At 36.0% G+C, this 13,726-nt stretch overlaps 1 protein-coding gene across 3 annotated transcripts in view; it reads left to right on the top strand.

Annotated features, from left to right (window-relative positions):
• TEX10 (testis expressed 10) overlaps positions 1-13,726 on the top strand; it is a 58,479-nt gene that overhangs the window by 19,453 nt on the left and 25,300 nt on the right. For all 3 annotated transcript variants that reach the window (XM_081236600.1, XM_081236599.1, XM_081236601.1), the window contains 5 exons: positions 3,202-3,440; positions 4,176-4,311; positions 5,820-5,995; positions 7,908-8,085; positions 12,370-12,458. In XM_081236600.1, coding sequence (XP_081092726.1) covers positions 3,202-3,440; positions 4,176-4,311; positions 5,820-5,995; positions 7,908-8,085; positions 12,370-12,458 — 818 coding nt within the window. The remainder of the gene's footprint in view (positions 1-3,201; positions 3,441-4,175; positions 4,312-5,819; positions 5,996-7,907; positions 8,086-12,369; positions 12,459-13,726) is intronic.

The following is a 13,726-nucleotide window of genomic DNA, read 5'->3' as shown; positions in this document are numbered from 1 at the left end:
GTATTGTACAAGCCTACCTCCTTTTATTTTGTTTTGCTTCTTTGCCCTTGGCAGATAGTGCATAATTTTTTATAAATTGAAGGTTTGCGGCAACCCTGCATTGAGCAAGTCTGTTGGCGTCATTTTTCTAACAGTATTTGCTCACTTCATTCATGTCTCTCTGTCACATTTTGGTAATTCTTGGAATATTTCGAACTTTTTCATTATTATTATATTTGTTATAGTGATCTGTGATCACTGATCTTTGATGTTACTACTGTGACTCACTGAAGGCTCAGATGGTGGTTAACATTTTTTACCAATAAAGTATTTTTTAATTAAGGTATGTGCATTTTTTTTAAAGCGTGGTGCTATTGCACATTTAATAGACCACAGGTGAGAAATTGCTGTAGTGCCATTTTTCTCCTTTCCTTTAAAGACTCTAATTGAATGTATGTTAGACCTGCTTGCTGAATCTTCTACCTATTTCTCTTGTCTTTATCTCATATCTTCCAGGTTTTAATTTTTTAGTTTTGTTCAGTTGTATTCAAACATGTATATTTGTTGAATTTGTTTTCTGTTTTTATTTTTCAGTTTTAGACTTTCTGTGCAGTTATTCCAGCATCATTTGTTGAAAAGACTATCCTTTCTCCATTGGGTTGCTTCTGCTCCTTTGTCTAAGATCATCAGTTGACTATACTTTGTAGGCCTATTTTAGAGCTCTTCCATTAACCTATATGTTTATCTGTTCTTTCACCAAAACCGTGCTGTCTTGATTACTGTAGTTGTATAGTAAGTCTTGAAATTGAGCAGTATGAGTCCTCCAACTTTGTTGTGCTTCAGTCTTGGGTAGTCTAGGTTTTTGCCTTTCTGTATAAACTTTAGAATCAATTAGTTGATAATTACAAAATAACTTGCTGGGATTTTGATTGGAATTGCATTGACTCTATAGATCTAGTTGGGAAAAATTGTTACGTTGGTTGCTGAGATGATGCAAAACTGGGATTAAGTTTTATGTAAGAGCTGTTTTTACTTCCAGTTCACCTTTACCCTGGAAGGGAGGCCCTTAAGGGTCCAGCTTGAAGTAGGGATAATATATGAAAGTCCCCATGTTTGGCAGGCCCTGGGCTTTGTTTGAATTTTCCCTGTGAAGCCTCTAAAATGTTACTTTGTTTTTCCAGCCTTTTCTTTGGAATTGGCAGTTCCCCTCACGTCTTGCTTTATTTTAGATTTGGGTACCCAGTAAATGTTCATTATCTTGTTAGCTCTTGAATGCTTTTGAGTTGTTAAAAACTATTTCATCCAGCTTTTAAAAGTTATTTTCAGGAAGGAGATTAGTTCGAATTACCTGCTGTGTCATTGAAAATGAGAGTTTCCCCAGTGGCCTGCCTCCCTTATAGAACTGGTGGTCGGCTTATTTAGACTTCAGAATTTTGTATAAATTATTGGAGGAGCAGGATGAATTCTCCCAAGTTTGCGGTGTGGACTGAGACCTTCCAGACAGTAATAGATTATGTTGCTTGAGGTAAACTTAGGTAGATCTTGGAAAGCTCTACCTTTGTTGAAGAAATGTTGCAATTGAGTTTTTGTGTGGTCTAGTTAGTGTAAAATGTGCCTTGGTTTTGGGTGCTGAGCAGTTTGGCAAAGAGAACCTACTAGTAATTTTGGGTTTGTGGTATAGATTGCTAGTTGTCTGTCTCAGCTTTCATTCATTCTCCCCTCTCTTAGTGATGGAATTTCCAGGTTTTCGCTGGGCATATGACTACACAAAATAAAAACTAGATTTCCTAACTTCTTTTGTAGTTAGGAGTGGTCATGTGGGTAATTTCTATTTAAATAGCTCAGACTCCTCCCTCCAGTGTCAGACTTATACATTGAGTTGTTTGATGGCCATCTCTGCCTGGATTTATACCAGAGACACTTTAAGCTCAGTATGTTAAAAGTAGAATTTATCTTCTGGATATTTGTTTCTCTCTGCTACTTCATCTCCATTTCCCAGTCAACAGTGCTAGAACCCTCGATTCTTCCAATCCTCATCATCCCAGAACTCACATACATGTATACATTTAAGCAGACTTCAAATCCAGCTAATTTTTATTCTTCCTAAATGTCCCCCTTTCTCCCAGTCTGTACCAACATTGGTTCTTGCACTTGTCGTGTCTTGCCTGAATTGCTCAAATAGACATACAACTGCTTCTTTGTTTAGAGTCTTGTAACTCTGATTTTTTCTTTTCCATCTGCAGAATTATACATCTGAAACAACTTTTCAACCATGTTACTCCTGTGCCTGCAGAGTTGATTTCAGTGTCCTTAGCCTTCAACTCTTTGTTATCTGGTCCCATTTTACTTTTTTAGGCTCACTTGTCATTCCTAGCCCTACATTTGATCCCCTGATAGCACCAGATTTTAAAAATTTTCCTTCCCATGTATTTGTGGTTCCTTACTACTATGTCCTTGCATGCCTAATCCAGGATTAACTTTTTCTTTTAAAATAAGTTAGTTTGAGGTTTTTAAAAATTTTAATCAACTGTAAATATTTCTGAACATGAAAATAGACCCTGCTGTTGAATACATTGTAGCCTGAAATAAGTATTTATATCATAAGTTGCAAATTTTGTTTTTGTTAAGATATTCTATTTAAAGTGTTTTTTTTTTTTGAAATTTCTTTGAAGCTTTGAAAGAAATGTGTTTTATTTGGCTAGAAAAAAGTGATTTTAATATGTGAGTCATAAAATTAAGTCATTTCAGAATAGTGCTTATCTGGACCAGTCTCCTATTTCACACATAAGGAAATTGTGGCCGGGAGAAATTAGTGTTTCTGTTAAGTCAAACTGAGTTAGAAGCAAAATCAAGGTCTACTGTGACCTCCATCCTAATATAAGTATCTGCTTAAAGAAAATCTTCCAGGTGTGTTGAGGTTTTCAAGTTTTCTTACCTCCAAGTTACATCTAGGATTACCAGGCAATGTTAAAAGAGCCTGTACTTTTTGTGTGAATAGCAACTTGGGTAATGAACTGAACAATATGCATTCTTTATGCCTTAACAAACCTGATTTCATAATGAATGGTTTATTTACAAAACAGTGGCTTTATATTCCCGCCTTCTTGGCAGTTTATCCTAGGAGGAATATTTTTTGACCCACTGATTATTTTAAGTATTCTAAGTTAAGGAGGCATGGTAGATACAACACTTAGAGATGTGTGTGTCTCTGTTTGTTTTTAGCATCAAGCATTGCACGATTCTCTCCAATAATGTAGATCATCTCTTACTGAATTTAACACTGTCTGATATCATGGTCTCCCTGGCAAATGCCTCAACTTTGCAGAAGGATTCCAAATGGATAGAAATGATAAGGAAATTTGTAACAGAGACCCTTGAAGATGGCTTTAGGCTAAATAGTAAGCAGCTGAACAGATTGCTTGGGGTCTCGTGGAGGTTAATGCAGATACAACCAAACAGAGGTAGGTGTTACTGCTTTGTCCTTATTTAAGAGGAGCTCTTATGCATGCTATTTAGAGTCTAGCTTTGAGTTGATGACTTTAAAACATTTCACGTAGTCAGGTTACTTACATTCAAGCCATGAAAGGCAGCTAGCATAATTATAAAGGAATATCTACTTGAACACTGAAATCTTTTATGGCTCAGAGCATCCCTTTCTCAGTGGGTAGGTCCACTCTGAAGTTAATTGGTAGGATTTCTACTAGATTACAGAGTTGGAGTGAAAGGAGGTAGCTGTTATTAAGATGAAATGACAGTGAATCTAATGATGAAGAAATACCCTCTTCTGATGTAATTTGACTAGAAATTGATGAATCCTGCTTATCTTTTTACCTTTCTTGTAGCTTGAAGTTATGTCGCATTAAGTCAGTTTTTAGTATGACTTACTAATTCTTTTCATTCAGAAACAGAGCTTTCCTGTTTGGTTTCCAGCTTATCCACCTTTCTAGCCTGGTTTTTGTCTTCCCTGCCTAGGTTTGTTGTCTCTTAGGAAAATTTACTCTGCAGTCTCTGGTTGGCTTGACTTTTGTATTAGTCAGGCTATTACTGTAGGATTTTGACAGTAGTCATCAGTTTGTGTCTAAGGTCTGCTTTGTCATAGGAGCAAAGTAAAGTACTTCTGTGCTTTTTAGAATTAGGGGGCTGCTGAAGAAACATTTTGAATCATATGCAGTTTTTTTCTTTTTTTTTTTTTTTAGAGGCTACGGAGTCACTTATTAAGGCAGTTTATACATTGTATCAGCAGAGAGGCCTTCTCCTTCCAGTTCGGACTCTGTTGCTGAAGTTTTTCAGTAAAATCTATCAAAAAGAAGAACTGAGATCTTACAGAGTCAGGTAAAGTTTCCTTTGTTATTTTGCCTTTCTTTTTCTCACCAAGTTATTTTGTAGTCTTTTTAAATAATAGACTAGATGGGGTGATTAAATCTTTGGAGAAATTCACTCTTTATATCCTATTTGGTTGCATTTAAGAAAAGAGAAGAAATTTAATTTTATAAAGAAGCATACGTAATAGTGCCAGTAATCTTTATATGCATAACTGAGCAGATAAAAGTCTCTTTGAGCATATATTTCCACTTGTCCACTTAACAGCTAAAGGGCAGTTGGAACAACCTGTAGCAGCCTCAGCCTTTTCTTTTGCCTCCCATAAAAATTATGGAGGTTTAACAGCTGGTCCTTAGTGACATATTTGAGACATACGGTATAAGAATGAGGGCAGTAGAAGAGGAGGTGTGAAATGGGTGAAGGGGATTAAGAGGTACAAACTTAGTTATAAAGTAAATAAGCCACGGGGATGTAATATATAGCATAAGGAATAATAATAATACTGTAATAACTTTGTATGGGGACAAATGGCGACTTATCATGGTGATCATTTGTAATGTATGCATATGTCAAATTATTATGTAGTATATACCTGGAACTAACATATAATACTGTATGTTAAAAATATTTCAGTAGATTTTTTTAAAATGAGGGCAGTAAAAGATGAGAAGGTTTCTGGCTTAGTTTGGTGCTACCAGATGAAATAGACAACACAAAGAATAGAACTAAGGAATCAGGTTTTTGATAGGGTGGGTTTGAGGTTTATTTGGGATAGTCGGGAAGAGATGTTTGGGTGGAACATAGAGATTTGGGATACGTAGGTGGTGGTTAGAACGTATTTGAGTCTTTACTGTAAGTCAGGTGCTTTACTTAATCTCAATACTCATACTTTGAAGTGTAGGTACTATTGGCTTCTGTCTTAACAGAAGGAAATGGATTCTTAGGTTAAATAATCTGGTGAGTGTCACGCAACTAAGGGCAGTGGAACTGAGACTTAAGTTCAGGTCTGTCTGACTACAAAGGTCATGCTTAAGTCACTAAGGGGGACAGCAAAAGTGATTGCTGTTACCTGAGTAAGGAGACATTAGAACATTAGCAAGTATATAAAAGAACTGAAATATGAAATAACACAAGTTTGAAGTCATTTAATGTGGCGGCACCCTACACTGAATGCATCAATGACTTAATATAGTGTAATAATTAACGCTAATTAGTATAAATAGTTCACGAAGAGTTAAGTAGTGTCTGTGTCCTTTAAGATAAAAAATACAGTTTACATACTGCCTGCCGCAAATCACATGAACTTTTAATATAGTGGGTAAAACTTTAGAAACTGCTATAGCTAAATAAATGATGCCGGCCATCTTGTAGGCTCTCACATGTTTAAATAAGTAAATGTGGTGTTATTGGTAGATGATTTGTCACTTTGTGTGGTGTTTTAAGTTAAAAATATTCTTTGTTTAAATTTATTTCCCTTGTCTTTGAAAATTACGCTTTATTTCGTTCTTCCTTGGCCTTAGGTATCGTAGTAAAGTGTTATCCCGTTGGTTGGCTGGTTTACCATTGCAACTTGCTCATCTTGGCTCCCGAAACCCTGAGCTCTCAACACAGCTTATTGACATTATTCATACCGCTGCAGCACGAGCAAATAAAGAATTACTAAAAAGTTTACAAGTTAGTGCTCTCCGAATCTATGGTAAGAGTTTTGTTTAACTATGTAAGTAATAATTGGTCTACCCCAATTTAGGAAAGACGTTTCAAAGGGGAGCTCTTTAGGTTTGCTTTTCCTTTAAATTAATTATACCATGGGAAAATTAACAAAACATCAAACAGTAAATTCATTTTCACTAGTATTATCTATTAGAATAGTTCTAGAAATTAATGATTATAGATGCTTCTTGCATTCTTTTTTTTTAATTTATGTATTTTTGTCTGCTTTGGGTCTATGTTGCTGTGTGCGGGCTTTCTCTAGTTGCAGCGAGCAGGGGTTACTCTTCGCTGTGGTGCGCAGGCTTCTCATTGTGGTGGCTTCTCGTTGCGGAGCGTGGGCTGTAGGCACGCAGGCTTTAGTAGTTGTGGCACTCGGGTTCAGTAGTTGTGGCTCGTGGGCTCTAGAGCACAGGCTCAGTAGTTGTGGCGCATGGGCTTAGTTGCTCTGCAGCATGTGGGATCTTCCCAGACCAGGGATTGAACCCGTGTCCCCTGCATTGGCAGGTGGATTCTTAACCACTGTGCCACCAGGGAATCCCGCTTCTTGCATTCTTAAATTGTCTTTTAAGCCACATGTTATTCACGAATTCAAAACTGATCAAGTATTTTTATAAAATTCCTTTGAAGCTTTGGTGGCAAATTTTACTTACTTAACCATAATGGGTATCTTGTATGACTTTCATCTATTAATAACTTTTTTATTAATCACGGAAACTTTCATTTTTTAAGCAAAAATATCAATAAAGCATACTGGGATATATACACGTATATAATTTATATTTATTATTGGGACGTAATTCATATACCATAAAATTTGCCATTTTACAATGTACAATTCTTTGATTTTTTAACATAGTCCCACGATTGTGCAATAGTGTTCATTATCTAATTCCAGAATATTTTTATCACCCTAAAAAGAAACTGTACCATTAGTAAGTCCCTCCCTACTTTATCCTTCCCCACCTCCTGGCAACCACTAATCTTCTTTTCTGTCTCTGTGTATTTGCCTATTCTGGACATTTTTTATAGATGGAATTATACAATATGGGTCTTTTGAGTCTGGCTTCTTTCACTTAATATACTATTTTTAGGATTCATCTATGTTGTAGCATATATCAGTACTTTATTTCTTTTTAATGTTGAGTAGTATTCCATTGTGTGGATATACCACTTATATTTATCCATTCATTAGGTGATAGACATTGGTTTGTTTCCACCTTTTGTGGGTAATATTTTAAAATCTGTATTTTTCGGTATTGCTCATATGTGGGGTGGTGTGTGTGTGTGTGTGTGTACACAGATAGGTCTTTGGCTTTAAGTCGATATTATAATTGTCACCGTTTGGCAAAAGTGCTTGTTTTTTACCGTTTCGCTTTGTGTCCAATCCCGTTAACCCCATCATAGTTTTTATTTCAAATAACACATTTGAGTGTTATGAAATTAATAGAGTGTTAAACATATCTTTTTTTTTTTTTTTTTTTTTTTTTTTTTTTTTTTGCGGTATGCGGGCCTCTCACTGTTGCGGCCTCTCCCATTGCGGAGCACAGGCTCCGGACGCGCAGGCTCAGCGGCCATGGCTCACGGGCCCAGCCGCTCCGCGGCATGTGGGATCCTCCCGGACCGGGGCACGAACCCGTGTCCCCTGCATCGGCAGGCGGACTCTCAACCACTGCGCCACCAGGGAAGCCCTAAACATATCTTTAAATAATGATTGTATTCAGTGTTTTATTCTAGACAATACCTTAAGCCATACATACATGCTTTGTGAAAAAAACTTTTCTCCATGTAATTGATGTATTAGAATTCAACATAACACAGTGAAAATAATCACTTAATCTGCTTTATTAACTCTGGTTTGTATATCTTTTTTAGTTTAACTTATTTTCTTACCCCACTAGATCCACAAGAAGGCACTGTGGTGGTTCTCCCAGCAGAGTCTCAACAGCTTTTGGTCCAGCTTGTATATTTTCTACCCAGTCTGCCTGCTGATTTGCTTTCTCGGTTAAGTCGTTGCTGTATTATGGGAAGACTCAGTTCAAGTTTGGCTGCCATGCTTATCAGGATACTGCACATGAGGTAGCATGCTCAAGTGAGCTGTATTTTAAGTGTATAATCTTCCCCCCACCCTCTGTCCTTTTACTGGCAATTCATGAACTATAGAGGCTTTTAAAAATACTGCTCCTCCCTTCATTTGCTCTTAATGCAACAGTTAAAACTGTGGATACTGTTATTAGATAGAGGAAGTTCACTAGAGTAAGACTGTTTCACATTATTTGTTTAGTGATTTGTGTAGGTGGATTGGAATAAGGGTTAAAATTATCAAAAGTATGCAGTAAGGGTTCAGTGGCAGGTGAGAGTACTGTGCTTAAAACCTTTGGTGTTACAAAATGGCAGTACAGATCCTTTCTGGAAGGGAGCTCAGAATTTAATGTAGCTGACAAAATAAATAAGTTTGTATACTCAGACAAGGAATCACTTGAAATATCTGTGTATGTGTGTGTGTGTGTGTGGCAAAATATACATAACATAAAACTTACCATTTTAACCAGTTTTAGGTATACAGTTAAAACTGTTCAGTGGCATTAAGTACATTCATATTGTTGTGCAACCAGCACCACTATTCATCTCCAGAACTTTTCATCATCCCAAACTGAAATTCGGTACTAATCATTTCCCCTTCCCCCAGCCCCCGTTTACCACTGTTTTATCTTCATGATTTTGATTATTCTAGGTAACCTCATATAAATTGAATCATACAATATTTTCCTTTTGTGTTTTGCTTATTTCACTCAGTGTAACTTTTCAGGGTTCATCCATATTGTAGCACGTTTCACGGTTTCCTTTTTTAAGTCTGAATATTCGATATTCCATTGTATTCCATTATACCACATTTTGTTTATTCATCTGTTGATGGACTCTTCGTTGTTTCTACCCTTTGGCTATGGTGAATAATGCTGCTGTGAACACTGGTGTACAGATACCTGTTTGAATCCTTTTAATTCTTTTGGCTATATACCCAGAAGTGGAATTGCCAGACCATATGGTAATCTGTTTAATTTTTCAAGGAACTGCCATACTGTTTTCCATAGTGACTGTACCATTTTACTCTGAAGGGTTTTATAACACTCGTATTGCGAGTGTTTAAAATATTCTTAAAAATTTCATGTCTGTATCAGGTATGGTACTTTAGTATTCAGCAATATTTGTTACTGATTGTGGCCTATGGACAGGGTCTGATACGGTTTTAGGCAGAACTGAAAATTTAAAAGACTAGCTTCCTTGTGGCTTCTTGTACAGATCCCCTATCCCAGTTCAATAGGAGTAGCTCACATTATTAGTAGATTTTCTTTAGCTTTGTTTGCCAGTCTCTTCATACCAGTATAGGACATACGTTTGAATGTCGTCACCCAGAGTATGCTTCGTAACTGATAACATTTCCTTTTAGCAAAAGAGAGCTGTTTGCAATGTGTTGTTTGTATGTGAAAATTCAAGGTTTATTTCTGTGTTCATGTGCATTAAAGAAAGACTTGGTCTTAATTTGAAGTGCTCTAAACATTTATTAGTTTCCCATGTTTTCCTTTCTTAGAAATTAAAAAACAAAACAAAACAACCAAAGCCCTGCTCTTTGTCTAGTGCAGCATTTAATGCTAGGCCTTTAAAGAAATATTATTTATTTTCTTATAACTTAAGTGGTTTCAAGTTAATAAAACTTCCAGTGGAGGGCACTGTTCCTTTGATATAACTACTGGAGGTTCTGTTTTAACATTCATTTAAAAGCACCTTTTGAACACTTCTTGAAATTGATTCTCTTTGGAAGCTATATTTAATATCTTTATCAGTTATGATTGACTTATGCTTAATAACTTTTGTCAAGGATTTTTTCAAAAGTTTTTTTAACTTTTTTCTTTTTGTGGATTTGTGGTGAGTATTGAGAAAATCTGTTCATTTATAAATAATGGTCATAGGGGTTTATAATTATTAAGAGCAGAATGTCATTGTAGTTAAAAGTCCACTGAGTTAAATTTTGCTTTTTAGTATTTGCACAGAGTCTGTTACTAGACTTCTCTTTCTGTAGATGTATTGTTCCTATTCAAATTAATCTCTCTTAAAAAATAAAACAAAATTGGGACTTTTCAACTTTCTCAGGCCAGTGGCATTATTATTGTATCACTTTTCCTAGATTTAGAATTTAAGAATATTTCCTTAGAAATAACCTGGGTTATTTCATATGTTTAGTTTTCTCTTCAAAATATCCCTTTCTGTCCCTGATCATGACTATAAACTAACCAGCTTTTTCATTATCTCCCACCTGTACTATTACAGCAAGTAGTCTTGCTTCTTAGTCCCATCTATTTTGTGCACTGTTGCCAGATTAATTTTCCTGAAATGTTCCTTTAATCATTTCTGATTTTCATCTGTTACATTAATTGGACTGTGAGATCTAGTTCACTTCAGGTACTGTAGTTCTGATATTCTGCTGTCTCTATCTGAGAGACTTGAAGAGCAGGTTACCAGCAAAGAATATCAGTGTGTTCCATGTGTGAAAAACTCATCAGCTAAAATACCGTTGGTGTTCATTTTATCTTTTAAAAAGTGTACTTAGAATTCCTGCTCCTACCTTTTTTACCATCTACTTAGAGCTTTTTTGAGTTTGATTTCCTCCCCCATCTGTGTTGTTCTACTGGCCTTTACTCATTCCTTATCCTCTCTGCTCCTAGTTTATTTACAGCTGGGTTGGGGAACATAAGACGTAAATGTGGAAAGGTAATCTACACTGTGAGATAAAAATATCAGAGAAGGGAGAAGTTCTTGGACTAAAAAATTTGGCTTGGTTTGTGTGTGTGTGTGTGTGTGTGTGTGTGCGTGTGCGTGCATGCATGCATGTGGTACGTGGGCCTCTCACTGTTGTGGCCTCTCCCATTGCGGAGCACAGGCTCTGGACGTGCAGGCGGCCATGGCTCACGGGCCCAGCCACTCCGTGGCATGTGGGATCTTCCCAGACCAGGGCACGAACCCGTGTCCCCTGCATCGGCAGGCGGACTCTCAACCACTGCGCCACCAGGGAAGCCCCTGGCTTGGTTTTTAAGTAGAGTGAATATGTGAGCTGGACTGCCAGGAACGGTTCTGGTTTACTTCTTTTGTCCCAGCACATTTAGTAATAGCATCCCCTTTTACTCTCAGAAGTGTTCTGGCTTGCACAGTATATATATTCATCATCATTTTAAGGACAGTGTGATGTATTGCTTGTCTTTTGTCCAAACTAGACTCTTAAATGGATTTCCTACCCCCTTTAGCCACTGGATGGCACAGTTTTCACTGGGTTCAAGAGGATATTAGTTTGTTTTCTAATCATCATTTTGTACTCCTTTCCATTGAGCATCTCTGATGTTTTATAGACCCCTAGCTTGTGATATTGCCTCCATAGTCCTTTGCTTATTGTGGGAATGATAATCAGAAGAGTGTTTCCATTATTTTGAACTCCCCAACTTTTAAGAATGTTAATAATAAATACAATTATTTCATAGGTAAAAAAATTTTAGTGCTTCTAGTTGAATTATAAATTCCTAATTTTGTGTGACATTTATTCAGATTTCTGTGATAAAAATTTGTAGTCTCAGCTTGTTGGATCTGATCATTCTCAGCTTTTTTTTTTTTTTTTGGGCTATATCCATGGTTGACATTTGCTCTCTTCCTTAGACTTACCTTGAAGAGAGTTTTTAAAGGAGTCACTAGAAACTGATCTTATAGCAGGAACCAGATAATCCTCATTTAATGAGAAGCTGCTGTACATTCAGCTATTCCCTGGAGTCCCCTACCAGTACTTCAGCCACAATATTGTGAAGTAGACCTAGTTACAACTTTGAAAAGAATAGGAACACATAGTTATCTTAGAGTGGCTTTAAATTGAAGTATTCTTTGCCTAATTAATACACTGTTGCTTAGGTAGGAAGCAGGAACTTGTTTAAACTTAACTCATTTATGTAAGCAAGGTAATACTTTATAAAAATCAAGCAGTAAATACATAGCAGCTGAACGTACTACTGAAAAGCAAAACTTTATCTTGGCTCCTTGAGTCTGATTTTCAAGTGGTGTGGAAAATTTTTTAAGTTTGTAAGATATTTGTGGACCAATTATGCTTTTCAGTGAAACTTTACATAAATATAAGTAAGTTAGAAGTTACATTTTCCATATTGTGGTACTTGAACCCTTATATATAAAGTTAACACATACTGTGGATTTTGTTTAAGCTATTAAATTAGACTTGTTTTCAATAAAGAAAAATGGTTATATATACTGTGCTTTATTCTTGAGTCTTCAAGTGGTCACTTCTCATAATAGTTCTCCCATTGTTTATTATAGATCATCATTTTCTGGATGGAAGTCTTCAGTTAAAGACTGGTTGATGAGTGATGTGGACTATTTCAGCTTCTTATTTTCAACACTTACAGGTAACCACATTGATTTGCCAAGTTAAGGAAAGGAAAAAAGCCTAGTATGAAGATTCTCCTGAGATTTACTCTCATACCTGTTTGCCTCTAAGTTTTGAACCCCATTGCATACTTCAAAAAGTTGATGCACAGAATATCCATTTTAAACATGTTTGAAATGTTTAACATGATAGGAAGACTATCACATTTCAATTAGCCATTTTTTGCATTCCATTGACCTCAAAGCAAAATTAGTAAAATGAGTCTAGAAATGTTATATAAGTTTGATTTCTAAGTATTATTACTATTGTTTTAAATGATGTACTGTCTCAGTATTTTTGTTTTGTACCTGGATGATGAAGATGAGAATCTTTGAAATTTTCTGAAGACTTGAAATTTGGAGACTTAATTAATATGTTAAGTCAGAATCCAAAAAAAACTTGACAGGTTCTGATAAGGAGCTGAATCTAGCAAGATAAATATTATATAAAAGATAAAAGTAGACTCCTTACACGTTTATTTGATCGTTTTGGATGTACACATTTGAGTTGGAGGTGAAGGCTTTATGTTTTAATAGTAGTACTAGTCAAAAGGTTTAGTGGTTTTAGGAAACTCATTAGGAATCAGTAGTGGGGTGTGGCTTCCAAACTAGATGATGACTCTCTAGGGCGTGTTCACGGAAATATAGTGATCTGAAACCATCAAAGCAGGTAGCTAGGGTCAGACCACATTGCAAGTATTCTGATCATTCCAAGAGCTATCTTTCAGGAGGGACTTTGGCAAGTTGTCTGTATAGGTCAGGCCAAGTGTAATAGAGGTGGTAAGAGAATCAGAAATTTTATTATGTAAGGTATGGTTGAAGGAACTGCATTATCGAAAAAAAAGACTTAGGAGGGATGGAGTAGTTTTAAAACATTCGAAGGGCTATTATGTAAGAGAATAATAGAGTTTGGTATATGTATGAATGAGTATATTATTTTACTTGTTCAATAGCTTTATTAAACCTACCATTAATTAGAACGATTATGCCTTTCACAGTTATTTAAGTAAAGGGGGTAATGCCCCCAATATTAGGGGGTAAAACCTGTTTCTTGCTGTATTACAGGTTGAGTCAGGTTACATCCTTTGTGAACATAATTATATGAATTTTACTACATTACATTGCTAACATTTCATTTTTAAAACTACTACACATGAAATACAGAAATTCAGAGGATACAGGTAACTTAAAGAAGAATTTAACTTGAAGGTACATGTCATCTGTTTTTAAAAAATTAATAAAGAATGTC

Source organism: Mesoplodon bidens (assembly GCF_964165515.1).
Source record: "Mesoplodon bidens genome assembly, chromosome: 6".
NCBI lineage: Eukaryota > Metazoa > Chordata > Mammalia > Artiodactyla > Ziphiidae > Mesoplodon > Mesoplodon bidens.
This window is presented reverse-complemented; position numbering and strand designations above follow the sequence as displayed.